This window comes from Cetorhinus maximus, chromosome 16, assembly GCF_964194155.1.
Source record: "Cetorhinus maximus chromosome 16, sCetMax3.hap1.1, whole genome shotgun sequence".
Lineage (NCBI taxonomy): Eukaryota > Metazoa > Chordata > Chondrichthyes > Lamniformes > Cetorhinidae > Cetorhinus > Cetorhinus maximus.
This window is the reverse complement of record NC_135894.1, coordinates 13,721,423-13,747,357: the sequence shown is the minus strand read 5'-3', so window position 1 is coordinate 13,747,357 and position 25,935 is coordinate 13,721,423. Positions and strand designations below refer to the sequence as shown.

Below are 25,935 nucleotides of genomic sequence, written 5' to 3'. Positions count from 1 at the left end.
TAGGCCTTGGGTACATCCTGAATAAATCTGTGCATTTCATGTTAATTACTCCTTGACAGGAAAAAAGATTAAAAATGGATTTATCTGTTAACACTTATTCCCAAAAGCAAATTTAGGGGTGATTCAGATGAAAGGTCATCGACCTGAAACATTGGGCAGAACTTAATGCTACCCTGGCAGCAAGTTTGGAGGTGGCGGGGGGGGAGGGGGAGGGCATTTAATCGGGTGGGAGGGTACAGAATGGGTACCCTGCCACTTTCCCATCTCTGTTTGATTAAGTCCAGGGAGGGGAGGCTCGTGGACGGCCTTCCCGCCATGGAGGCTATTTGAGACCCTTATCCCAGTCTGGCTTGCTTGTAGGCTCCTGGGGCGGTGGGGGGATCCCTTGTTCAAAGACATGTAGAGCCTGACCGAGGGACCTGGCATTAGGAAGGGGGTGACTACAGCAAGCCACCCCCTTTCCCTTCTTCTGATCCCCCACCCCCAGCCAACGACCTCCTCTCTGTCACCCCCCATCTCGCCCTCACTCACCTGTGGGCTGAGTCGCTCAGCAATCCTAGGCCTCTGGTGGGTGCACTCATGGTGGCACTGTCTGCAGTGTAGAGCAGCTGGCCTTTGAGTGACAGGCAGCTCTCGGGAGTTGGGATTTCTGCCAGTTATTGGCCTGATAGGCACTTGGTACAGTGGAGGCGATGTGGGGGCTCTCATGGCCCTCCAGCCGGCAGGCAAGACCCCCAACACCTGGATTAAATTCTAACCATTAACTTTGTTTCTTTCCAAACATACTACCAGCCCTGCCAAGTATTTCCAGCATTTTCTGTTTTTATTCCACTTTTGCAGCATCTGCGGTATTTTATTTTTAAAGCAAATTTAGGAATATGGGCTAAAGCTAACACCTCAATTACCTTCAAGTCTCAAACGTTACCAAAACAGATTCTCTGGTCATTGTCACCTTGCTGTTCGTGGGGGTTTGATTTGCACAGATTGGGCTGCTGCATTTCCTGCATTGAAACTTCATTGGTTGTAAAGCGCTTTGAGGTATCAGGTGATTGTGACAGATGCTAGATAAATGCACATCAGTGCAGAATCAGCTGGTGTTCTAACTTTAACACATTAATTAAACCAAACCATTTACTTCTGTTACTAAGCAGAATGAAAATGTGCGATATAATGAAATTACCACTTTTCACCATTAGCCCAGGAAAGGACATAACTTTACACCAATATCTCTCTGATCAGGTTCAGGGTTTGGGTTTCCATTTAGAAGCTGCTTCCCTCAAGTTATTTTTCAACCATTTTTCCATTGGCTTTTCTTTTGTTACCGCGTCATGTTTCTTAGACAACCCATTTGTTAAACTTGCTGCGACACATATTTCATCAACTGTGCCTTTCTCTTCAGCTGCCTCAAGTTAAAAGTTACCTTACTCTGTAAATGTTTATCCAGCTCTGCCTTCTTTGTCTGCTTGTAATTCAATGTCTGGCTGACACTTCAAGTGAAGGTTAATCAGTCAGCTTCCAGTAAACCGAAACTCTTGATATTGTTGTATTTTGACATGGCAAATAAGATTTAATTATAAAAAGGCTGACTGTGAGGTTTGTTTTTTGGCTGCAACCTCAACATACAGGCCCATAAACAACAAGTGACCTTATACCTTACCAATCCAGTCTTTTGACCATCTGCAGCTTCTGTATAAAACATACAAGATTTTCCTTTCAACCTCATTTGTTTTAAAAAAAAAACTGAGAGTTGGGTTATATTCGAGTGTGCGGCGTACACAGGTGAGCATTTAAGTATGCAGTTAAAAATATGGGAAGTGCCACAAAACAACAACTTATATTTATATAGCGCCTTTAACATAATGGGCAGAATCTTCCAGTGGGCGTGCGGGGATGGGCCTGACACGCTGATGTGTAAAATGACACGCGATGACGTTGGGCGTGCGTCCTGATGTCATCGCGCGCCATCACGATATATCGATCAGTGGGCCCACGCCGGAGTCAGCTGTGCGCCTGCCGAAATGTCAACGGCCTATCAAGGCCATTAAGAAATTAATTAAAGTAGTTAAGAACGCTGCCCTTCAGGTTGGCGGGGCAGGCGAAAAGCCCAAGCGGCCTTCGCGTTTTTCAGGAAACCTCATTCACGGGCGGGATGAGGCTTCCTGAAGCTTTTATAAAATGTATAAATAAATTTTCCCACCTTTACAAACATGTCCCAACTCATGTGACACTGGCTGCATGGTCAATTAGTGAAATAAAGGCAAAACTACCCTGATAAAAAAGGACATAAGGCTTGTATTTATTCTATGATCAAAACAAAAAGTGCTGGATAAACTCAGCAGGTCTGGCAGTATCTGTGAAGAGAGAAACAGAGTTATCGTTTCAGGTCCAATATGACTCTTCTTCATTTATACTTGTGATTTTTTAATTCATTCATGGGATGTGGGTGTCACTGGCTGGGCCAGAATTTATTGCCCATCCCTAACTGCCCTTGAGAAGGTGGTGGTGAGCTGCCTTCTTGAACCGCTGCAGTCCCTGTGGTGTAGGTACACCCACGGTGCTGTTAGGGAGTGAGTTCCAGGATTTTGACCCAGCGACAGGGAAGGAACGGCGATATATTTCCAAGTCAGGATGGTGAGTGGCTTGGAGGGGAACTTCCAGGTGGTGGTGTTCCCATGTATCTGTTGCCCTTGTCCTTCTAGATGGTAGCAGTTGTGGGGTTAGAAGGTGCTGTCTAAGGAGCCTTGGTGAGTTCCTGCAGTGCATCTTGTAGATGGTACACACAGTTGCCACTGTGCATCAGTGGTGAAGGGAGTCAGTGTTTATGGAAGGGGTGCCAATCAAACGGGCTGCTTTGTCCTGGATGGTGTCGAACTTCTTGAGTGTTGTTGGAGCTGCACTCCTCCAGGCAAGTGGAGAGTATTCCATCACACTCCTGACTTGTGCCTTGTAGATAGTGGACAGACTTTAGGGAGTTAGGAGGTGAGTTACTCGCCGCAGGATTCCTAGCCTTTGACCAGCTCTTGTAGCCACAGTATTTATATGGCTAGTCCAGTTCAGTTTCTGGTCAACAGTGTCCCCCAGAATGTTGATAGTGGGGGATTCAGTGATGGTAATGATGCCATTGAATGTCAAGGGGGGCGATGGTTAGATTCTCTCTTGTCAGAGATGGTCATTGCCTGGCACTTGTGTGGCGCAAATGTTACTTACCACTTGTCAGCCCAAGCCTGGATATTGTCCAGGTCTTGCTGTATTTGGACATGGACTACTTCAGTATCTGAGGAGTCACGAATGGTGCTGAACATTGTGCAATCATCAGCGAACATCCCCACTTCTGACCTTATGATGGAAGGAACTGAAGATGGTTGGGCCGAGGACTCTACCCTGAGGAACTCCTGCATGTCCTGGAGCTGAGATGACTGACCTCCAACAACCACAACCATCTTCTTTTGTGCTCAGTATGACTCCAATCAACAGAGAGTTCCACACCCCCGCCCCCCGATTCCCATTGACTCCAGTTTTGCTCGGGCTCCTTGATGCCACACTGGGTCAAATGCAGCCTTGATGTCAAGGGCAGTCACTCTCACCTCACCTCTGGAGTTTAGCTCTTTTGTCCATGTTTGAACCAAGTATGTAAGGAGCAGGTGGGTGATCTGGTGGAACCCAAACTGGGGGTCAGTAAGCAGATTATTGCTAAGCAAGTGCCGCTTGATAGCTCTGTTGAAGACCCCTTCCATCACTTTACTGATGATCGAGAGTAGACTGATGGGGTGGTAATTGGCCAGGTTGGACTTGTCCTGTTTTTTGTGGATGGAACATACCTGGGCAATTTTCCACATTGCTGGGTTGATACCAGTGTTGTAGCTGTACTGGGACAACTTGGCTAGGGGCACAGCAAGTTCAGCAGCACAGGTCTTCAGTACTGTTGGAATCTGGAATTATTGGATCTGGAATGCACGGCCTGAAAGGATGATGGCAGCAGATTCAAAGGTAACTTTAAGGAAGGTACTGGATATGTAGTTGAGAAAGAAAAGTTTGCAGGGCTATGGGGAAAGTGCAAGGGAGTAGGATTAATTGAATAAATGCAATACCACCTCTTCATCATACTCTCTCATCTGCCTGGGCAGAGAACATTGAAGGTCCATGAATTCTCAAATATTCTCTTCAATTGCTTTTAATTGTTTTCTGTTCTGAATTGCAGCTGGCAATGTCAGGGGTCCCGATATTAACTGCAGGTAGGTTTTGGGCAGGCGAGTTGGAAACTCATCTGCTGCTGCAGCAGTTGAGGCTCATTCCATTTAATCGCTGCCCACATAGTATGTGATAGGATCAGGATCTGGGCACTTTGGAAGAGTCTCGCACTTGGGAAGTGCGGCATGTCTGCGGCAGGGAAATCTGAGCTTTCCTTGGGGAAAAAAAAATCCTACTTTCACCAGCCTCTTCTGGGGCTGATCCTTTTCTGACCTGCCTCAGCCTGGTGGGGAAACCACATCGACTCCTCTGCTCAGGCCCGAGTTAAAATCAGCAGTTGGATATCAGTGATGTCGTTGGGAGCCAAATGGCACATGCAAAGATGGACCTGTCAGTAATTTGTTACCTGCTCAGTAGGGCAGGTTAAAGCCACAGATATCAAGAATTATGTAGTTTTCTACTGCGTAAGCAACCTGTACAATTTTAACTGGTCAGCTGTCTGGTTGGACAGGTAAAGTTAAAATTGCCCCATAGAAATTCTGGAGTCCAAACTCCAAGAAATATAGCAGTCGTGGAAATATTCATGGGTGATGTGGCTACTGTGCCTACAGTCACAAAGCTGTGACCCCATTAATGATACCATTGTATCAGTGATAGGGCAGATGACCAGTCTTCCATGATGTTATTGGTTTGGAAGCATATTTGGGTATTGGGCTCCATCAGCTTCCATTTTCATTTGCAAAGAGGCAAGTGACTGCTTAACACTACTTCTACGGTATCAATCTCCATTTCAAATAAGGCCTGTTATTATGTACATAGATGTTTTCACAGTTGAAGTGAACATGGTATGAAAAACTCGCTGTTGTATCATCTATCAATGCTGTTTACTGAAACTGGAGTGAAAATCTTGTTGCTTCTTGTGTATAACACAACTGGTAACCAGTAAATGAAACCACCTTTTGGATAATAATGGGATGGCCACTTTAATACTCTTCACATTAAACGCTTCCATATTTTCCTTCCATCACAAAATGGCATACAATTAATGCTTGAGATGCATATATGACAACATAACTAGAGCCAGTATATAATGGCCTTACATATCATTCCAATCCTGTTTGGGTCTTGAATGGCGATGAATAATGTTTAAGGAATGACCTCCCTTGGGGTGTCTTCTTAAGTTCATATCTGAGACAACGAATGACACCATTAATTGCATCAACACACACTTTCCAGTCTTTACCGTCCTCAGTCAAGTCAAAACCTGGGAAGCAGTCTGCTAGAAATTCTGTGGAAAAATGGAAACCAGTCAAAATTACATTTTAATATGATAAACAACTGGTTTTAAAATGTCTGAGATGTCCTGCATTTTACAGACATCTTAAAATGGTTAAAGAAACATATAAATTATTTTGAGAAAGGTGTTTTCTATAACTTGTTCTTGGGCTGTGGGTGTTGGCAATAAGACCAAAATTTGTTACTCATCCTTAATTGCCCTTGAGAAGGTGGTGGTGAGCTGCTATATCCACTTACAGAATAACATGCCTTATTTGAAATGGAGATTGATACAGTCAAAGCACGTTGTTAAACAGTCACTTACACATGAAAGTGAAATTGCTGTGAGTGGTTTGATGGAGTTCATGTGATATAGGTACACCCACAGTGCTGTTACGGATGGGGTTCAGGATTTTGGCCTTATGGTGATGAAGGAACAGTGATATGGTTCCAAATCAGGATGGTGTGTGAATTTGCGGGGAATTTGTAGATAGTGGTGTTCTCTTGCGCCTGCTGTCCTTATTTTCTAGGCGGTGGAGGTTGTGGGTTTAGAAGGTGCTGTCGAAGAAGCCTTGGCAAGTTACTGCAGTGTGGATGGCACACACTGCAATAGGTTACGGGAGTGAATATTTAATGTGTTGTGTGAGATGCCAGTCAGGTAGGCTGCTTTGTCCTGGATGGTGTTGACCTTTTTGAGTGTTGCTGGAGCTGCATTTGCCCAGGCAAGTGGGGAGTATTCCATCACACTCCTGCCTTGTGCCTTGTAGATGGCAGACAGGCTTTGGGGAGGCAGGAGGTGAATCACTTGCCCCAAAATAGCCAGTGGGGAATTTTAAAGGGCAAGGTAAGGGGGCTTTGGGTGCGTGCAGGGCATTAAATCCCCTATAAGAGATGTCGGGTTGGGATCCTGACATCAGCCTGTCCGTTTCCCAGTTTCACCTAGGTGGGTTTGCAGGTGAGCGAGGAATTCTCTTGGAGCTGTTGGGTAATTAATTCAAGTTCAAGTAGGTCATTAACTGCTGTTTTAACCAAGTGGCCCTATTTCCTGATCTGTCAGCAACTCACCAGGGTCATTGAGGCAACTGCATAGTGGGGAGTATTTCTTCAGCAAAACTGTCAGGCTGGGAAGCCTTTGATAGTGAAAGTGAGAAGTTGCAGCCATGGCAAGGTGAGAGGCTGTTGCTCCCAGCACTTCTAATCAGAGAGTGCTTTCAGTGCTTAGTCGATGATTGCCAACTTCGTGGAAATCAATTCACCTGTTTTGCACTTCACTTACCTTCAGTGCACTTCCCTGCTGCCAGCCTTCACCATGGTCTGGGAACAGATTACTCAGTGCAACCTTGTACTCTGACAAAGAGGAAAAGGAGCAGCAACACCAACAGTGCCAGCTACACCACCAGTTGCCTTCCCCTCAGCCACATGCTGCTCCACAGGGCAGTGGAGAGTGAATGGACACTAAGATCCACCTCCATAGAGGTGAGATCTACAACACAGGGTCTACAGCCAGTGGATCAGCTCGCTCAACATGTCTAAGCACCAGTGCCTCAGGAGGCTCAGATTCTCACAGCAGGTCCCAGCCATCTTGAAGAAAACCTCCTTCCCATTCTAGCAGGTGGGCAAACTATGCTAATGTTCTTCAAGGCAGCTGCCACTGGAGGGTCACCTCACAGCACTCCCCCCACCACCCCACCCCAGAATCTCTGCTTATCCCCAAGGTTGAGTGCTCTTTTCTCCTGCAAGGAGAGAAAGCAAAGATGTCTGAGTGTTAGAAATAGCATGTGTGGAAAGGAGGGGACGGTGTCTGTCAGGTATGAACGTGAGAGGGCAATAGGATGAGGGTCAGCGTGAGTGTTCGCTGCTCATTCACAATAAAGGCACATCCTTCCCAGCTGACCCTGTAAAGTCTTTCTCAATAACACGGCGGCAGGGGGGGTGACAAGTCTGGGATGTCACTGACTAGTCAAGAAACATCCTGACATATGATACTGTGTGTATGACTACCAGGCAACACCCCAGACTCCTCAACCACCATTCGTGAATATGCTTTGACTCATTGGAAGGACAGACTCTCCAGAGGTTGTGCACAGTGTTATACTGTTTGGGAAGGGAGTGGCCCTAGGAGTCCTCAGCATTGGCTCTGGACCCAATGGTGTCTCAAGGCTTCAGGTCAAACATGGGCACAGAAATGTCCTACTGATTACCAACTACTGTCCTCCCTCTGACGATGAATTAATACTCCTATGTATCAAACAGCACTTGGAGGAAGTACTGAGGGAAGCAAGGGCATAGAATGAACCCTGATTCAGGGACTTCAATGTCCACCACCAAGAATGACTTGACAGTACCAGCACTGACTGGTCAAAGTCCTGAAGGATACAGCTGTTCAACTGGACTTGTAGCAGGTGGCAAGTGAACAAACAAGGCAGAATCAACCACTTGATTTCATCCTCACCAAGTCATACCTGGCACAAAGGAAAATGGCTGTTGCCAATGTAGGCCAATCATCTCAGCCCCAGAATATCATTGCAGGAGATTTCTAGGCACAACCATCTTCAGCTGCTTCATCAATGACTTTCTTTCAATAATAAGGTTTGGAGTGGGCTGTTTGCTGATGAATGCACATCACAATTCCTCAGATTATGAAACAGTCCATATTCACTTGAGTAAGACCAGGATAACAAGATTATGATAGGTTTAGATAAGGTAGACAAAGAAAAGCTGTTCCCATTAACTCATGGTACAAGGATTAGGGGATGTAAGTTTAAGATTCTGGGCAAGAGATATGGGGGGAATGTGAATAAAAACTTTTTTAGGCACTGAGTGGTAATGGCCTGGAACTCACTGCCGTGAGGGTGGTGGGAGTGGAGACAATCAATGATTTCAAAAATAAATTGGATAGGCCCTTGAGGGAAATAAAGTTGCAGGGTTATGGGGATAGAGGGAATGGGACTGACTGGACTGTTCTACAGAGAGCCAACACAGACTTGATAGGCGAATGGTCTCCTTCTGTGCCATTATAACTCTATGACATCCACATTTGGGTTGATAAGTGGCAAGTAACCTTCCTACTGTACAAGCGTCAGGCAATGACAATTTCCAACCAAACAGGGCTTAACCACCTCCCTCCCCTTGATAGTCAATGGCAATGGTATCATTGAATCTTTCACCATCAGGGTCAACATTGACCAGAAAATAAACTCGACCAGCTACATAAATGCTGAAGTTACTAGAGCAGGTCAAAGACTGGGTATTCCCTGGTGAATGTCTCACCTCCTGACTCCCCAAAGGCTCTTCATCATCTGCTAGGCACAAGTCAGGAGAGTGATGGGGCACTCGCCACTTGCTTGAATGGAGTTGCAACAATATTCATGAAGCTCAACACAATCCAGGAGAAAACTTGTTTGTTTGGCAGCCCACCTGGCACCTTAAACATCCACTACATAGGGTATGCATAGCTAAGGACAAGATTTAGCATTTAGCCATTTGACCTTTTGGGGAACATTTATGTATTCTCTAGTTTTATTCCGCATGATTTATAGGAAAGTGCATGTCACAATGGAGAAGTTACACTTTGTGAGCTCATCACCACCTTCTCAAGGGAAATTAGGGATGGGTAATAAATGCTGGCTTTGCCAGTGATGCCCACATCCTGTGAATGAATAGCAAAAAAATACATTGCAAACATTTATTTTATATACAAAAATCCAAATTAAGCCCCCAGTTTGAAAGCTAGATTGAGTCCAGGAAAGAAGTTAATTTGATTATAGCTCACCTCTAACAGCATTTATCTTATTACAGTCAAGAGGAGCTTTTCCTTTCCGAATTGCCCCGTACACATTACTCCTGAGAAGAACGCTGTCTGGGAAGAGGTGTCTGATGAGGAAACGGGCTGCCAATTCAGGTCGTGCCCTCTGCTTGGCAAGATGGATCACAGACGCTGGCAATTCCACTTTTCGGTCACATCTACCGAGGCACTCTGACACAAAAAAGGTCGATTATATAGAGTCAAAATGTGAATGTGAAAAGCACATTTCCAACCTGTGAAAGATTCCTCAGTAAAATTCGCCACACACAATAATGGAGAAAGATCTGAATCAGCCTACATCATTTTATGTAAGCTGTTTTAAGGCTTTCCATTGCCGGAATTCTAAAATTTAATGGACAAACATTGCTTTATATTCCGGTCAACAAAGCTAAAAGGTTCAGATAAAAGCTTATGGGTTTGTAGCAACTCAGACTACTCCTGATGAGGATCTACGATAAAAAACAGATGATAAAAACATGTAAGGCTGGAAAGCTAATTTTACACTTGCACATAAATGACTCTTTCCAAGCAGCTCCATCATTACACGTTCCAAACTGTCCCACAACATATCAAGTGCAGTCAGTTGTCAAGTCTTTTTTTAGAACTTCAGTGTTGTCAGGGTTTTTAAGCAACAATAGGCAAGTGTGTGTCTGTGTGTGTGTTTGTGTGCAGTGAGGAGAGCCGTGGGCTTTGATCAGTTAATTGATGGCTAGTAATCCAAATGAATCCACCCTCCATTTCCCTGGAGTTTCCCTCGTGTACGCTTCAGTAGCTTAGTGCTTGGTGCTCCACAACGTGATATGGTGCTTTAATGAATGTTCATTGACGCGTGAAACACAGGATAGGAGTTGATGAAACATTACTGTCCACAGTCGCTGCTGTAGCATCTGGCTGATTTGTCCTAAATGAGATGGGGGAAGTCCTGCTTGTTCATGATGATCTGAAGAGGAACTGTATTCAAAGCAAAACTTGCGTAAGACTGATGCAGATCATTCTCCCCAATGGGATTGATGACAAGAGTTAGAAGAGGACAAGTGAAATGACTCAGTACTTTCCAGGCTGAGGCAGGGTGGACATCATCTTTCGAATCAGAAATTTTCCTGTAATTATTAAAATGCAGAATTTGTATATTTGCATGTCAGGCACCTAGCCACAATTCTCAGTAATAGGAATTCTCTTATACAAACATTAGCTTTACGATTTGGCATAAACCAAAAATATTTCTTATGTTTTCACTGAAAAATAATAAAACTGTACATATAGCTTACAAAACCTCTTGTACATACATGTGAAAGCCAACATGCCTCTGAGTGAGTTTAGCACAAGTTCGGCTGTCAGAGAAATCACACTGTGGGTGGACATTCAAAAAGAAAATAAAAGCAGTTTACGGAATAGCTGCTGTTTGCTAATACTGACCAAAATTGTAAATGAAAAGTTTGTATTTGAATGAACTTGGCGATTGGTGATTTGCATGTCCTGCTTCACTTTGAAAATTCTTTGTTAACAACACTTCGTAGGTGATCAAAATAATTTATTGCTAAAATAGTTTAATTTCTAATACAGGTTATGTTAATTACTTGATAGCCAATAAAGACTCACAATAAAAATAACCGACTATGGGCAGAATCGCCCGGTCCCATTGTCGACAGGCACCATGGCGGGCGTGAGCGGACAATGTGGTGAGGAGGCCAAAAATCAGGTTTGCGCTGTCGTGAAAGCAGTTTGCAATCATCTGCTCCACCCGTCAGTGGCGGGTCTTCGTTTCCTGCCGCCGGTGTTGGGAACCTAATTTCAATACTTTAGCATCGCATTATAAGCCCTGCTCACTGGAATCAACCCCCACCACCCCCCCTACACACTGGATCATCCGAGTGGCAGCAGGAAACGCGGACAATGATGCATTGGTTTTCATTTTCCAAGATTCCCTAGATTCAGAGAAGGTTCCATTAGATTGGAAAATAGCAAATATAACTCCTTTATTCAAAAAGGGAGGGAGACAGAAAGCAGGAAACTATAGGCCAGTTAGCTTAACATCTGTCATAGGGAAAATGTTAGAAGCAATTATTAAAGAAGTTATAGCAGGTCGCTAAGAAAAATTCAAAGTAATCAGGCAGAGTCAACATGGTTTTGTGAAAGGGAAACCATGTTTAACCAATTTATTGGAGCTCTTTGAAGGAATCACATGTGCTGTGGATAAAGTGGATGTACTGTACCTAGATTTCCAGAAGGCATTTGATAAGGTGCCAAATTAAAGGTTATTGCAGAAAATAAAAGCCCATGGTGTCGGGGTAACATATTGGCATGGATAGAAGATTGGCTAGCTAACAGGAAACAGGGAGTAGGCATCAATGGGTCCTTTTCTGGTTGGTAGGGTGTGATGAGCGGTGTGCCACAGGGATCAGTACTGGGGCCTTAACTTCTTACAATTTATATAAATGACTTGGATGAAGGGAACGAAGGTATGGCTGCGAAATTTGCTGATGACACAAAGATATGTAGGAAAGTAAATTGTGAAGGGAATATTAGGAGGTTACAAAGTGACATAGATAGGTTAAGTGATTGGGCAAAGACATGGCAAATGGAGTATAATGTGGGAAAATGTGAGATTCTCCATTTTGGGAGGAGGAATAAAAAAGAAATTTATTATCTAAATGGTGGGAGATTGCAGAGTTCTGAGATTTAGAGGGATCTGGGTGTCCTAATGCAAGAATCACAAAAGGTAATTAGGAAAGCTAATAGAATGTTATCATTTATTGTGAGGGGAATTGATTACAAAGGTAGGGAGGTTATGCTTCAGTTGCACAGGGCACTAGCGAGACCACATCTGGAGTACAGTATTGGTCTCCTTATTTAAGGTGAGATGTAAATGCGTTAGAAGCAGTTCAGAGAAGGTTTACGAGACTAATACCGGGAATGGGTGGGTTGTCTAATGAGGAAAGGCTGGACAGATTAGGCTTACATCCACTGGAATTTAGAAGAGTAAGAGGTGACTTAATTGAAACCTTTAAGATCATGAGGGGTTTTGACAGGGTGGATGTGGAGAGGATGTTTCCTTTTGTGGGAGAGTACAAAACCAGGGGGTCACTGTTTAAAAATAAGGGGTTGCTTATTTAAGACAAGGATGAGAAGAAATTTTTTTTCTCAAAGGGTCATGATTCTTTGGAACTCTCCCTCAAGAGGCGGTGGAAGCAGAGTCTTTGAATATTTTTAAGGCAGAGCTTGATAGATTCTAAATAAGCAAGGGGTTATCAGGGTGGGCAGGATTGTGAAGTTGAGGTTACAATAAGATCAGCTATGATCTTATTGAATGGCGAAGCAGACTCGAAGGGTACAGTGGCCTACTCCTGCTCCTAATTTGTATGTTCGTATGACAAGTTAAAGAGGCTATTAAAGGATTAGCTATCTTTGATGTGATTACTGAATAGAAGTTTGTTTTTATAACAGATTGAATACTTGAGCGAATTTAAAGTCTTTGAATGGGTTCCATATATGAGAGTTATTTTACTGTATCAAGTGTGTATGAGCTCTATTAGATTATTTTAAAATTAATTTCCACATGGCTTCAGAGATTGGCCCATAGTGGATGCTGGGTGAATGGCTATTAAAGTGGCACAGGGGTGAGGTAGCATGAGTTGGCATGGAGAGGGCAAAAGGATATGAGGGGGAAAAGTGGGTGGCTGGGTACATGAGTTGGCATGCAGGGGACATAGATAACATGGAGGGGGCATGGGGTTACGTGTTGTTATGGAGGGGGCATGAGGAATGGATGGGGGGGTGCGTGATGAGGGATGGAGTGTCTAACCACTTTCAATACAACTGGGACAAAGTCCTAGAGAACCTTCTAACCAGCGCGCCTCGCTGCTCACCCACCCCCATAGCTACCTATGACCTGCTTCCAGGGTCGATGGGCCTGACTCTAGCCCACCCCCACCTCCCTGGAGTGAAAATCAGTTGTAATGGGGCCCTTTAAACTGAGGCAAGTCTGCCAAGTCAGGATATTTCCTGACTTCCGCTAACCTGCCTCGGTAGCAAAAATCTACACATCAAAACTTCGCAAAATAAAGCATATTCTTTCATGTAAAGTGCCGCTGGATGAACAGATAGCAACTATGAATGGTTCTGACAAAGCGATTTTCTAACAATAATTCTTGGGTAAGAAGAACTTTTTCGCCTGACAGCCCCTGCAATGGTGCTTTGATTGAGATAACTTTGTACTACAGCATGTATTCAGCACAGCAAATGTCACTGGAGAAATCACGAGGGAGAGGTTATGGGAGGCTGGCGATCAAAATGAACGATGGGTGTGCAAGGCAGCAGCAAATGAAGAGGAATTCCTTTAATAGGAAAGTGGAAGTTATGAAATGAGAAGGGAGTCTGGTGAGGGACTGTGACCACCGTGAGGACTGGTTTCTCAGGGAAGGTAACAGAACAGACACATTATAAATAGGAGGCAGGAGGGCCTTGGAGCTGCATAATATGCCAGCTGATTACCCCCACCGCCATAATATTTGGTAATTTCTAGTCTGTGGTATGTGTTTGAATAACTACATTTCATACTTTGAGGAATTCTATCTTTGTTGAGACTATATGGTCCAAAGAAACATTTATTCCGTGAATAGAAAGCTCTATTTTTTAGCTACAAATATATTGAATTTGAACAAAATGAAAAGAGAGAGCTTTTGAGATATGGTCATGAATTTGTGTGTACTTCTTTTTAGACTTGACTTTTCCTGTTCTTCACTCAGGTAATCCCAAATCAGGCATAAAGCCAAAGGCAATAATGGTCCATAGAAGTATGCAGGTAATTAGGAAAGCTAATAATAGCTTCAAAACTATTATTATATTTTTTTTACCTTCAGGAAGATCACCACATTATGAAACAAGGAAAGCGGACAAATCTTGGAGCCCACAATGTGACAGTAAGTTGAAGAGAAAATGACTCGAACAGCAGAATTCTCTGGTGGAGAAGCCAATACAAATGATGGTGACAACGAAAATCGTTACTATAATTAAAATACACCAAAATTTTTTATTCTAGAATTAACTTTGAAAAAATAGTGGGCAGGGTTTTGCCCTTGGCGGGGGTACTCGGCGGGGGTGGTCATGAAGCTGACTGACTCCTGCAATCGGCAGCGCACCATGATTTTACGCGGGTGGGCTAATTAAGACCCGCCCAGCGTAAGACCTTGGAAGGCTGCCCCCGAAGGATGTGGACAGCGTTGCGGGTGGACACGGCAGGCGGGAGGGCAGGTCCACAGGGCAGTTGACCCTTCGTTTCTCCAATGAGTGCCTCGCTGCCCTCCTGGAGGAGGTGGCAAGGCAGAGAGAAACCCTTGTCCCCAGGGCCGGGAGGAGGAGGCTCCCCATCTCACCAAAAAGGCCTGGGAGGAGGTGGCATCCAGGGTCAGCAGCCACAACGTGGTGAGGTGCACATGGGTGCAGTGCCGGAAGCGCTTCAACAATCTCCTGCGAAGGGAAGGGTGAGTACCATGTTGCCATGGGTCACTTTGCAGAGCAGTTAAGAGCTGCGTGTACTCCCATGGACTTCAGAGATGTTAAAGTGTGAGTGGCAAATATCAATGAGGCAGCATCTGGGCAAGGGGGTGAGCCCTGGCTGCTTGGACTGGGCATCTTGTGGCTCCAGAGTCACGAATCGGCTGAGCTCTGTGAGATCTTCCTTGGGTGGGGTTGGCCAGGCCGCAATGGCACTACTGGTAGAGGGAGGACTAATCAATGTTCCTCTATCCTTTCAGGAGAAAACATCCCATAACAATGCAGAGACGACACATACTGGTGGGGGACTGCCACACCTACTAATCCTCACTTGTTATGAGCAGGAGGCCCTGGAGCTGGAGAGGTGCCAGGCACCTTGGTCAAGCGGCCGCGGTGAGGTTGGGGTGCCAGAGGAAGGTAAGAGTGCAGTGCACTGAGGTGAGGATGTCAGTAATTACACCCATTCCACTGTAGTCTCTATATTGATTTGAGCCTCGAACCTGGAATCCACATTGATAATGGTTAGACGAGGGCACCCTGATGCATATTTCTGTCTCATGAGGCTGCCAGGCATGCACACTAACAGTGTGACAACTTCAGCTAATGACATGTCCTTGTTCTTCCATTTAGGCTCACCAGCAGCCCTTCGGGATGACGACTCTGAAGGCCCACCCCTGACCCCTGAGGACCACACAGATCAGAACGACCTGCGTCACACCTGCTCTCTCGAGCAGGCACCAGCACAGATACCAGTGCTTTGGTGGGCATTAGATCACTGGCTAGTATTTCGGTGCACATTGGTGAGGGCACTTCGCACTCGCTTGAGGTGCAGGCGAAGGCAGAGAGTGCCCAGGGTGCCTGGCTGAGGACCAGGAACATGCTCAGTCGGTGTCTCTGGAGTCGTCCCTGAGGCAGCAGATGCTGGACATCCAGCAGGGTGTGTGGGAGGATCTGGCAGAGATACATGAGGAGATGTGTACCATGGTCTCTGTTGTGGAAGAGTCCTTGCGGAGCATGAGCAACGTGTTGACCCTCATGGCCGAGCGCAATGCCTCCTCCAAGGAGAGAGTGGCAACTCTATGGAGAGGCTCCTCCAGGAACTGAATCAGGGGTTCCTGGGATGCGCTCGGACCTGCAAGCCCTCACATCGGCAATGACCTCAGGTGGTCAGTGTCAGTGTGGGAGATGATATTGGGCACCCAGTATCCCAGCTAGGTGCCCGTCCATCAGTGGTGAGCAGAGAGGTCCAGAGCGACCTCACGTTGGCACACGAGCTGCCTGTCATCTCTGCGGGCTCCTCTCAAGGCACTCCGGATGAGGGCAGCAGCTCCTCCGCCCGTCTGCCAGTGACCGTGGCATCCGATGAGGCTGTGGCGACTGGGGAGATGCCGCTCCCTCCCAGGTGGGGCCAACACAGGCTCCACAGGCCAGAGGGCGCCCGCAAAATTCATCAAGGCCAACAGGGCAGCAGAGTGAGCAGGCTGTCTCCAATGCTGGTGCCAGCGAGGGGGGAGCACCTAGACGTAGCACCCACAAGCGAAAACTTAAAGCACCTTAATCACAACATGGCCTGATCACGGGTGATATTTGTTTCCCCCATTTTTCCACTCTGTTTATTGGTGTGATGGAAAACACCTGTCAATGTTAATTTGTAGAATGTTTGCCAGGCACCAGTTAATTAAATGTGCATTTGTGCAACTGGTCTCTGGATGCTTCATTTGTTCTGCAGGTGTAGGGTAAGCCATGATGTTATGATGGGCGTGTTTCTCCTCCCACAGGTTGCTCTCCTGGAGGCTGAATAGGGACAGTGGCCTCCTCCCCCTTCTGCTCCTCTCTTCCTCCTCAGCGGAGGTGTCCCCAGCGGAGACCACAATCCCCAATCCCAGGGTAAGGAAAGGCTGTCTGATACCTGGAAGGCCCCAAGTGGTATGAATCCTCTGGGGACCTGGAAAACAACACTGACTCCTGAACTGAAGCCTCTGATTTCTGTCAATGCAGCTCTGAAGCGAAATGAAGATGTCCTGTTCACACAAGCGACCAGCAACAAGTTATATCCTAAACTACAAACTACTCACACTTACAAGCCCAATGACCCCTCTTATCCCGCCCGTGAATGAGGTTTCTGAAATTGTGGCCCGCCCGCCTGCCCATTTAGCCCATGCGATGGCCTGAAAATCGCACGGGCTACGTAAAGACTGAGACAATTGGTGTCTCAAGGGCCTTAACTGGCCAATTAATTAATGGCGGGCGCGCCTCCATCTTCATCGTGCAACCGCCTAGCAAAATATTGTGAGAGTGCGCGTTGACATCAGCACGCTCGGCCAACGTCAATGCGTTTTATTTCACGCCCGCAAACCGAGAGTAATTTTCTGCCCAGTGACTTTATTTGCAGGGCTTTGTTTTATAACACTATAGGTTGGAAATTTAGAACCTTGTGTTAATTGCAGAGTGATTAGTTGGTTGGCTGTGATAAAATGCTTTATAGTGCCCTTACAATTCCTGTCCATCATCCAGTAAAATGGTGAATTATTGTCCAGGCTAAATAAAGAACATAATAACACCTTTCCAAGTTGTAGAATGGACATCACATATGCAAACATCACACAGAGTGCCAGCACTGCTTTTGAGAACAAGTCAAAGTTTCATGACAATACATTTGTTTTTAACTGTACTATTTTCTTCCTATTTTTAAGAAAAACGGATATAGCGGTCCTCATCCTTCTAAGTGGTTGTGCGTGTCAGCCTTGGCTCAGTGAAAGCACTATAATCTTTGAGAAGGTCCTGGTTTAAAGCCCCACTCCAGAAACTTGAACTCTTAGGGGTGGACTTTATAAAGGGACGGATTACCCATCCCCGACCTAAAAGCTGGTTGGCACCTCGCTAATGTGAAATCTGTCGGCCCTGCAGTGCATTATGCTGTGGGTGGCCTTAATTAGTGCAGAGATGGGCTTCCACCCATCAGGGCTGGTAAGTCACATCCAATCTGATTGGCTGGCAGCTCTGTAGACCCAGCAGCACCAGAAGACAGTAGTGGCCACAGCTGGGCACCCAGCCCCCATGAGAAAGTTATCGTTCCGGACATCTATTCCGGTTTTCTTTTTGCACAACTTCATGAAGTGCTCCATCACATGCTGGTCAAAATCTTCACCACCCAGATGAGTGTCTCCATTTGTAACAACTACTTCAAAGACACTATTGTCAATAGTAAGCAATGACATATCGAATGATGCCACACAATGACTCCACACAAGTCCAGGGATTTTGGGCAGGCATGACTGGGAGGCCCTATCGAGGGGGTTGGCTTAGAGACACCATAGAGGAAGGACAAATAGTGGGTACCGAAAAATTGTGGTGAAGGTGGAATGAGGTCCTTATGTGGCAGTTAATTGTCCACTTAAGGGCTTCAATGGGCCTATGGTTTGGCGGGCTGCCTGACGCCCACTGTAAGATGGGGGACAAGTTGAAGGTGGGCTGGAAAGTCAATTTTAGGTGCCCTTCACCGTCAAAAACGTTGGCGGGGATTGGGGCCTAAAATTCACCCCTTAATCTGAACAGACATTTCAATGCAGTATCGAAGAAGTTCTGCAAATGAGCCATTAAGCCCCGATGGCCCATTATGGTGATTATTATGGCTCCTGTGGTAATATTCACAGAAGAGCAGGGAAATTGTACTCCAGAACCAATACCACATAAACAGATTATCTAACAATAGCCTGCTCCTAAAATGCTTGTGAGACAATTTGTGATCATCTGCTATTACGGCAGCTGCTCTTATCTTATAAACTTTATGGTCTTCCAGATGGGACATTATTCCCAAAGGGCTATTTTAAAATTCTTCCATAAGCATCTCCTCTCATAGACCTATGCCACCTATCAAATATCATCTCTTTTTCTCTAGCAAATTCCACACAAGTCTGATTCGATTTCTTCCATAAATTTCTAAACTTCTGCCTGCAAGCCTCCAGCACTAATTCATAGGCTTTGAGAATAACAGCTTTCGTTGCATCATAATCACCAGACTGCATGTCTGAAAGAGATGAGTGCACATTTAATGCCTTCTCCATGAACACGCTCTGCAATAAAATTGTTCAACTTTCTTTTGGCCATTTCAGCTGTGCAGCAATTTTCTCAAATGACACAAAATACATTTCAACCCCTTCCTCACTGTATTTAGGCACTAAATGAATATTCCTTACTAAATCAAAACCAGGAGTTAAATCTGAGTCACCAAGTTTTCCTGCCATTCCCTGTTTCTGTAATCGAAGCCTTTCTCTGTTGAGATCAAATTTTCATTCTGTAATTAATCTGGTTCTAATTACTGTTTTTCCCTCTCTATATTTCTCTTTGAAATTCAAGGTTTTCTCCTGTCCTTTTGCTCTTTGGAATTCAAGTTCAAGTTTTCACATTTCCCATTCTTTCTCTTCTCTCTTTCCCTTTGGAATTCAAGGTTTTTCATTCTCTCTCTTTTTCAAGTTTTTGCCTTTCCACTCCAATTCTAGTTGTTTCATTTGTAATTGAATTCTATCTAACTCAATCTGAGTGATATCAGGATCACCTTTTTCCTCCTCAAAGCTCAGGTGTTGAGCCAATACTTCAACAATCTCTGCCTTTTCAGCCCCTACTTTTAAATCTACTCCTAGTTCCTCTGCCACCACCTTCAAATTAACCGTTGTTAACTGTTGCAAAGCATTCACAGACAGGGCCCCTCTCTCCAGAAATGTCTGAGCATTAAACGTGGCCATGTTAACTTTTCACTGAATACAGCAAAAGTAACTGTGAAATCTTGTTTGTTAAACTCTGGAAAATTCCAGTGTACCTGTTTCAAAGCCTCTGGGTTCATATCCTGCAAAAGCCCCGAATTTCTTTCAATTCCCCCTAGAGACCAATAATTTTTAAAAGAGATATGAATTTCCTATTAACGGACGGAAGGTTTAATGTTCTAAGACTTTTACTGTAACAAACACACCAAAACCAAAAAGACTATACATTACTTAGTAGGCAACTAATACATTGAACTACAGAAAGATTATTCCTTATTAACTTCTTAACACAACCGAAAACCCCACACCATGTTAATGCATTATATCACACTCTCAGCAGCAATGTAGACTTGTGTTCAAAAATTCGCAGCTCTTCCCAGCTTTAGCAGGATCGCTTGTCCCTGTCCCACCAGGGTGAATCCTCCTTTTAAACAAATTCCCCTTCACTCAATCTACTGAGCATAATTGAATGGACTTCCCGGAGCAAGATATTCTCTGGCAACTCCTTGGTTTTTAATTCTTCACAGTCCTTGTTTTTTGAGAACAGGGGTTCCGTCCTCACCAGCACTCTGCTTGGTTAACCCAAAAGCAGTCCTTTTCTTCTACCTGGCATAGCAGCGCCTGCTTTCAGTCTTCTGCCCCGAATCTTTCTGTCTGAGTGCCCTTAAAGGTCTGTGAGCCAGGGCAGCAGCATGGCCAAGCTGCTCCTCTTTTGTGTCCGGGGTTAAAACTTACACCTGACTTTGAATAAGTTGCAATTTGCGTTTCTGTCTCCATGATAAGCAGGTCACATGGGTTTGTCTCTGGGCAGAACCCGAATGAGGTCCCATCCCCCTCTCCAAACAACTCCATTTTACACCTTGAATTAAAGGAGGCAGTTTAAAACATAACTGTCTTGTAAGGCCCAGCGTTGTAACACATTGCTGTTTGTGGGATCTTGCTGTATACAGCATTTGCCTGCATTACAACAGTGATTGCACTTCAAAATATAGTGCATTGGCTGTGAAGCACTTTGTGTGTCCTCGCAACGTGAAAGGTGCTATGTAAATGCAAGTTCTTTCTTTCCCATATAGCTGGGGAAGAGTCACTCTGGTTGCTACATGTAGCAATATCATGGGCCCAGATGCAATCTCCAGCACAATTTATTTCTTGACCCAATGAAAGTCCAAGGAAGAAAAAGAAGCAGACGAGCGGAGAAGTTTGAGCTAGAACAGCTTCAGCGATAGATTACCTAAGTGTCACACTTTGTCTGATTACGCTCCTGTGAAATACCTTGGGTTGTTTTTTCATGAGGAGCAGGCAGTATATTAATGCAAGTGGTTGTTGATATTAACTGGATATTTCAATGCCTGCTCTATTTTTTGGGCAGGTGTTATTATCTGATGTGACGAATTGTACTTTTCTGCTGAAGTATTTGTTTATAGAGTTTACACGGAACAGAAATTGGCACACAATTAATAGGTTTAAAGCTTTTATGTTTTGATTGGATACATTATATATGCCAAATGTGTACATAAAATATGCACAGTCAGCATGTGAAACCAGTACATGTTGTTGACTGAAGCATCGGTCTGGCTCTGTTGCTTCCGTTCTGTGGAGTCGTCACACACCATAGTTTAGTTTAAACAGAACTTTGCCGATGGATGGGAACCTTGCCAGGCTTGGCAAATGACTCAGCTGCTGGGAGTGGAACAAAAATAAAGGGCAGGCCAAAGGTAGATAGAGCAAACTGGGCAAAATCTGCTTAAAACGCTGGCAGTCGCAGTGCAGTGCAGCCAGTCTTAATTGCCATCCGATCAATGAGCGTACAATCCACAAGGTCCACTGTCAAGATGAGCTGCAACTGTCTAGCACCTCGCTAAAGGGGAGTGGGGTCAGCACATGCACCAAGTTGTCCCCTACCCTTGAGCGGTTATCAGTTGGAGGGAGAGGTGCCGAGGGACGCACTAAAGCTTGGGGCAGCCGCTGCAAAGGTGCAATGGGGAAAGGTTTCTGTGCTGGGGATAGACTCCTTGGGCTGTATGACTCACATTGAATGTATGCAGTGAAAACTACATGTATCACAATTGTATTGAAGCTCCTCAGAGTGCAACATGATCTATGTCGATAACTTGAATACCATTGCACTGTCTGACTGTCTGTAATGACCATGTTGAGATGTCTGTAATGTTCATTGAAGTGCCTCATGATCTATGTGGAAAACTGGAATATGATTGCACTTTTTGTAATAGCCATTTTGAAATGTTTTGTAATGTTCTTTCAGATATATTATGAATAAAGTATATTTTTCCAGAAAAAATAAAATCAGTTGGAGGGAGATACCCTGATGTCCACTGAACGCAGCTTCCCTGAGCACTAAGTACAAGTTGGGTTTTTGTGAAAGGAAAGAGCTTTCCCATTGTTTAGTTAGACTGGATATAAGTTGCACCAAAAAGTTTGAAAACAAAACAGCAACGTGTGTTTATTTAGCACCTTTAATGGAGCAAAATATTCCAAGACATTTCATAGAATCATAATTAAAGTTTGACACTCAACCACATAAGGAGATACTAGGACACATGATAATGGCTTGGTTAAAGAGGTAGCTTTTAAGGGGCTGCTATAAGATGAAAAAGAGGAGTAGAGCACAGAGATTTAAGGACGGAATTCCAGAGCTTAGGGTCTAGACAACCAAAAATCTGGTCTTCAATGGTAAAGTGACCACAATTGTGCAGGATTTGGAGAAGTGCAGATATCTAGGTTGGTTCTAGGGCTGGAGGAGATTACTGAGATAAAGAAGGGGGAGGTCATGGAGGGATTTGAAAACAAGGATGATAATTTTAAAGTTGAGGCACTGCTGGACTGGGAGCCACGTAGGTCAGTGAGCACCTAGGGTGATGGGCGAATGGGATGGTGCGAGTAAGGATACAGGCAGCAGAGTTTTGGATGAGGTTAAGCTATGGAGGGTAAAGATGAGAGCCGTGCAAGGGGTACGTGAAATAATAAAGTCTAGAGGTAACAAAAGCTTGGATGAGAGGTTCAGCAGATGAACGGAGACAGGGATGGAGTCAGGTTGGAAGTAGATGGTCTGACTGATGGAGTAAGCATGTGGTCCAAAGCTCATAGCGGGCAGGAATAGCTTTTAAAAGTATATCAAAAAACTAATATCGATACAGATTTATTCTCAACTTCATTCCATTTTAAATTCCTACGTTCATATTTATAAGAGGAACCACCGATCTAACATGTCACTCTGTAAAATTAGACTTTCCTACTGTGGTGATATTGCAGTTAAGGCCACAATCAGATCAGCCATGATCTTATTGACAGGCAGAGCAAGCTCGATGGGCCAAAGGCTTACTCCTGCTTCTATTTCTTATGGTCACCGTGCATTATACCAGTTGTCACAGTTTCAGCAGAGCCACAAGCACTCTGGAGAATGTGAGCTTGAATCACAGTTAATGAGTGGGGAGAAACAAATGATGGCAACAGGGACTTACTGGCTAGAGGTCTAGATTGCTTCCTTCCTCCGCTCCAAGGGCCTGATTACAAAAAATTACTTTCTGTGAATAATCACCTTTTGGAATCTGCAAAAAGGCATCCTGCTAACCTTGGCCAGGAGCTGAGGAATCTACCAGCCATAATTGTGCAGTCATACAGGAAAAACTCCACTGCAGTTTACCATACAATTCCAGGGCTACATGTCACAAAGTCCATTGAGGGAGAATTTCAGCACAGCTGGAGTTTCTCCTCTGAATACGGAGATTGATGGCCCTTGGGCTCCTATTTACACTTGTCTGCCAAAATCATATTGAGGGATTGGATAGAGAGGGCTTATGAAACAGGACTTCATGGACATCAGCATTTCTCTGAAATCTTTCCCCAGGTAGTTCAGTGATCAGGTTGATGGAATACCTTGCAAAAGAGATACGTAGAAGACACCATCTCACAGGCCAAAGTCACATCTACTTGACTTGACCTTAATCCTTTATCCTGCAAGTTCCTTATAACACAGCATAAGGCAGCTATTTTGGTAATTGAGTTAGTGCAGAGGACCACGTTTTAGGTCACCTGACAATCTGAACTTAGCTGAATGTGTCTTTCAGTAGTCTTTCTAGCTGCAAAGCTGTTTTTTTAAGGCAACATTTCATGTACCATTGTATGTCCTGCTCAGGTCCTGACTGCAGAAGAGCCTTCACCTCCATCACATTTAAGCCTCTTTCTATTGCAAAGATATACAGAATAATGTAGACTTGGGAGACTGTGGCAGAATAATAATGTAAGATGCCTCTGAGTTGTCTAGGTTTCTAATGCACTGCTTCAAAACGTGTACAGTAGCTCTATCAGGATGACAGTTACAGGCCTTATTATTACTGCATTCTGCTTCTGTCTGTAGCTCATGCAAGGGTGCCATTAGTCATAAGTGAAAAGGGCATCCTTGGTGCCGAAAAGCCATCCTTGTTGGCTAACTTTGCCCTAGAATAAGCTTGACATAGATGAAGGTCTTAAAATAAAAATATTCTGCCTGTGTCTGAGACCTGAGTACTGTTCAGCGCGAGCTAGTGTTCCTGGTTACAATCGACTTGTACACTGACGAAATGGAAGCAAAGTGTTGGCATAAACCGTGGCATTGTTCCGAGTGCCTATCTGGTGCCAACGGTGACTCCCTATACTTTGGGAATCCAACAATATAATGAAATTGCAATGTCCTGCCATGCTGTGATTGCTTTTCAGTGGGAAAAGTGATTGAAGTGTTTGCCTGCTGAGCAATTCATTAGTCACCTGCTCAAGGCATCTGTTTACTACAAATTGGCTTACGTTCCAGTTGTCCCCTGTGATCGCCTGGAATGGATCGAAAGGGGCTTTTGGTTGCTACTAACAGTGCCATCTATGTGGTGGAGGTGCGCCTGTAGGTATCCTTGCAGCAGACAGTGCAGCTCGGTTACTGACTGCTTGCTGAAGCACAGCCATGCCTGGGCTAGTTGTTACATTCCTTGTGGTTACAGCAGACATGAGCAGTCTACCTAATGTAATCAGATGTCCCTGGAATCCCACATTTGTAAGTCAAGCCCAGCTTAATTGTCGATTCAGGCGTTTTTCAGTTTCATTCAGAGAAAAGTAAAAATATGTTTTGATTTTGAACAATACATAAACGTAGCATAAAAGCACTAAGTGTGTTCCAACATTATTTTCCAAAATCACAAATACTGTCAAGCTATTTTAGCAGTAAAATTCATTCATATTAATTGTGAACGGACTATGCACTGCAAAATAATATTTTTATATTACTCTTCCCATATAACTGTGTACCATGAACATTTTAGTCCAAGATGTACCTTTTCAATATGTGGCATGAACAAAATATTGCAATTGTGTACAATGCATTCATTTTGTTAATATAACTGACATCATTATCGAGGCTCTTCTGATGCACTCCATTTTGTACTTTATGCATATTGCTTGATGGGACAGTTCATTCTTTTTGGGTGTCAGCTATGGCTCACTTGGCCATGACTCTTGCCTCTGAGTCAGAAGGATGTGGGTTGAAGTCCCACTCCAGACATTTAAGCCCAAAAATCTAGGCCGACACTCCAGTGCAGTACAGTGGGAGCTCTGCACTGTTGGAGGTGCCACCTTTCAAAGGAGACATTCAACTGAAGCCCCTTCAGCTCTCTAAGATAGACATAAAACAGCCCATGGCACTATTTGAAGAAGAGTTATCCCTGGTGTCTTGGTCAATATTTATCCCTCGATCAATAGCACTGAAAACGCATTATCTCATTGCTATCAAATTTCTATTTGTGGGAGCTTGCTGTGTACAAATTGGCTGCCATGTTTCCAACATTATAACAGTGACTACATGTCAAAAAAAGTACTTAATTGACTATAAAGCACTTTGGGATGTCCTGAAGTCACAAAAGGTGTTATATAAATGTGATTTTCCTTATTCTGTTATAATATTCATTTGCTATGAATCGAGTGGTAATGACCTGGAACACTGCCTACCGGATGGAGGAAGTGGATCGATGGCTTCAATTGGAAATTGTAAGCACATTTGAGGGCTATGGGGATAGAGCGAAGGGAAGGGGCTGACTGGATTTCTCTACAGGGACTCGATGTGCTAAATGGCCTCCTTCTGTGCCACGACTCTGTGACTCGTTTATAGGGTGTGGGCATCATTTATTGCCCATCTCTTTTTGCCATTTTTAATTGGTACAACTAAATGGCTTGCTCAACCACTTCAGAAAGAAGTTTATGGGTCAAACACATAGCAGTCTTGCATCTTGATCAGTGGTGTACTTCGCGTGGTAGCCAGAATGTCAGCGTGGGAGTCCATTCAATTTTGATACAATGCCCCTTTCAACACAACGTTCATTTTCCTGTTGGCACCGTGGGCCAGATGTAACATGTTGTAAGGACACATTATCACTGGAT

General features: G+C 44.5%; 1 protein-coding gene across 2 annotated transcripts in view; it reads right to left on the bottom strand.

Moving 5' to 3' along the window:
* Positions 1-5,145: 5,145 nt before the first annotated feature.
* LOC144691364 (uncharacterized) overlaps positions 5,146-25,935 on the bottom strand; it is a 129,698-nt gene continuing 108,908 nt past the window's right edge. For both annotated transcript variants that reach the window (XM_078559387.1, XM_078559388.1), the window contains 2 exons: positions 9,236-9,439; positions 5,146-5,476 (listed from right to left, as the gene is read on the bottom strand). In XM_078559387.1, the coding sequence (XP_078415513.1) occupies positions 5,292-5,476; positions 9,236-9,439 (389 nt within the window). In that variant the 3' untranslated portion in view covers positions 5,146-5,291. The remainder of the gene's footprint in view (positions 5,477-9,235; positions 9,440-25,935) is intronic.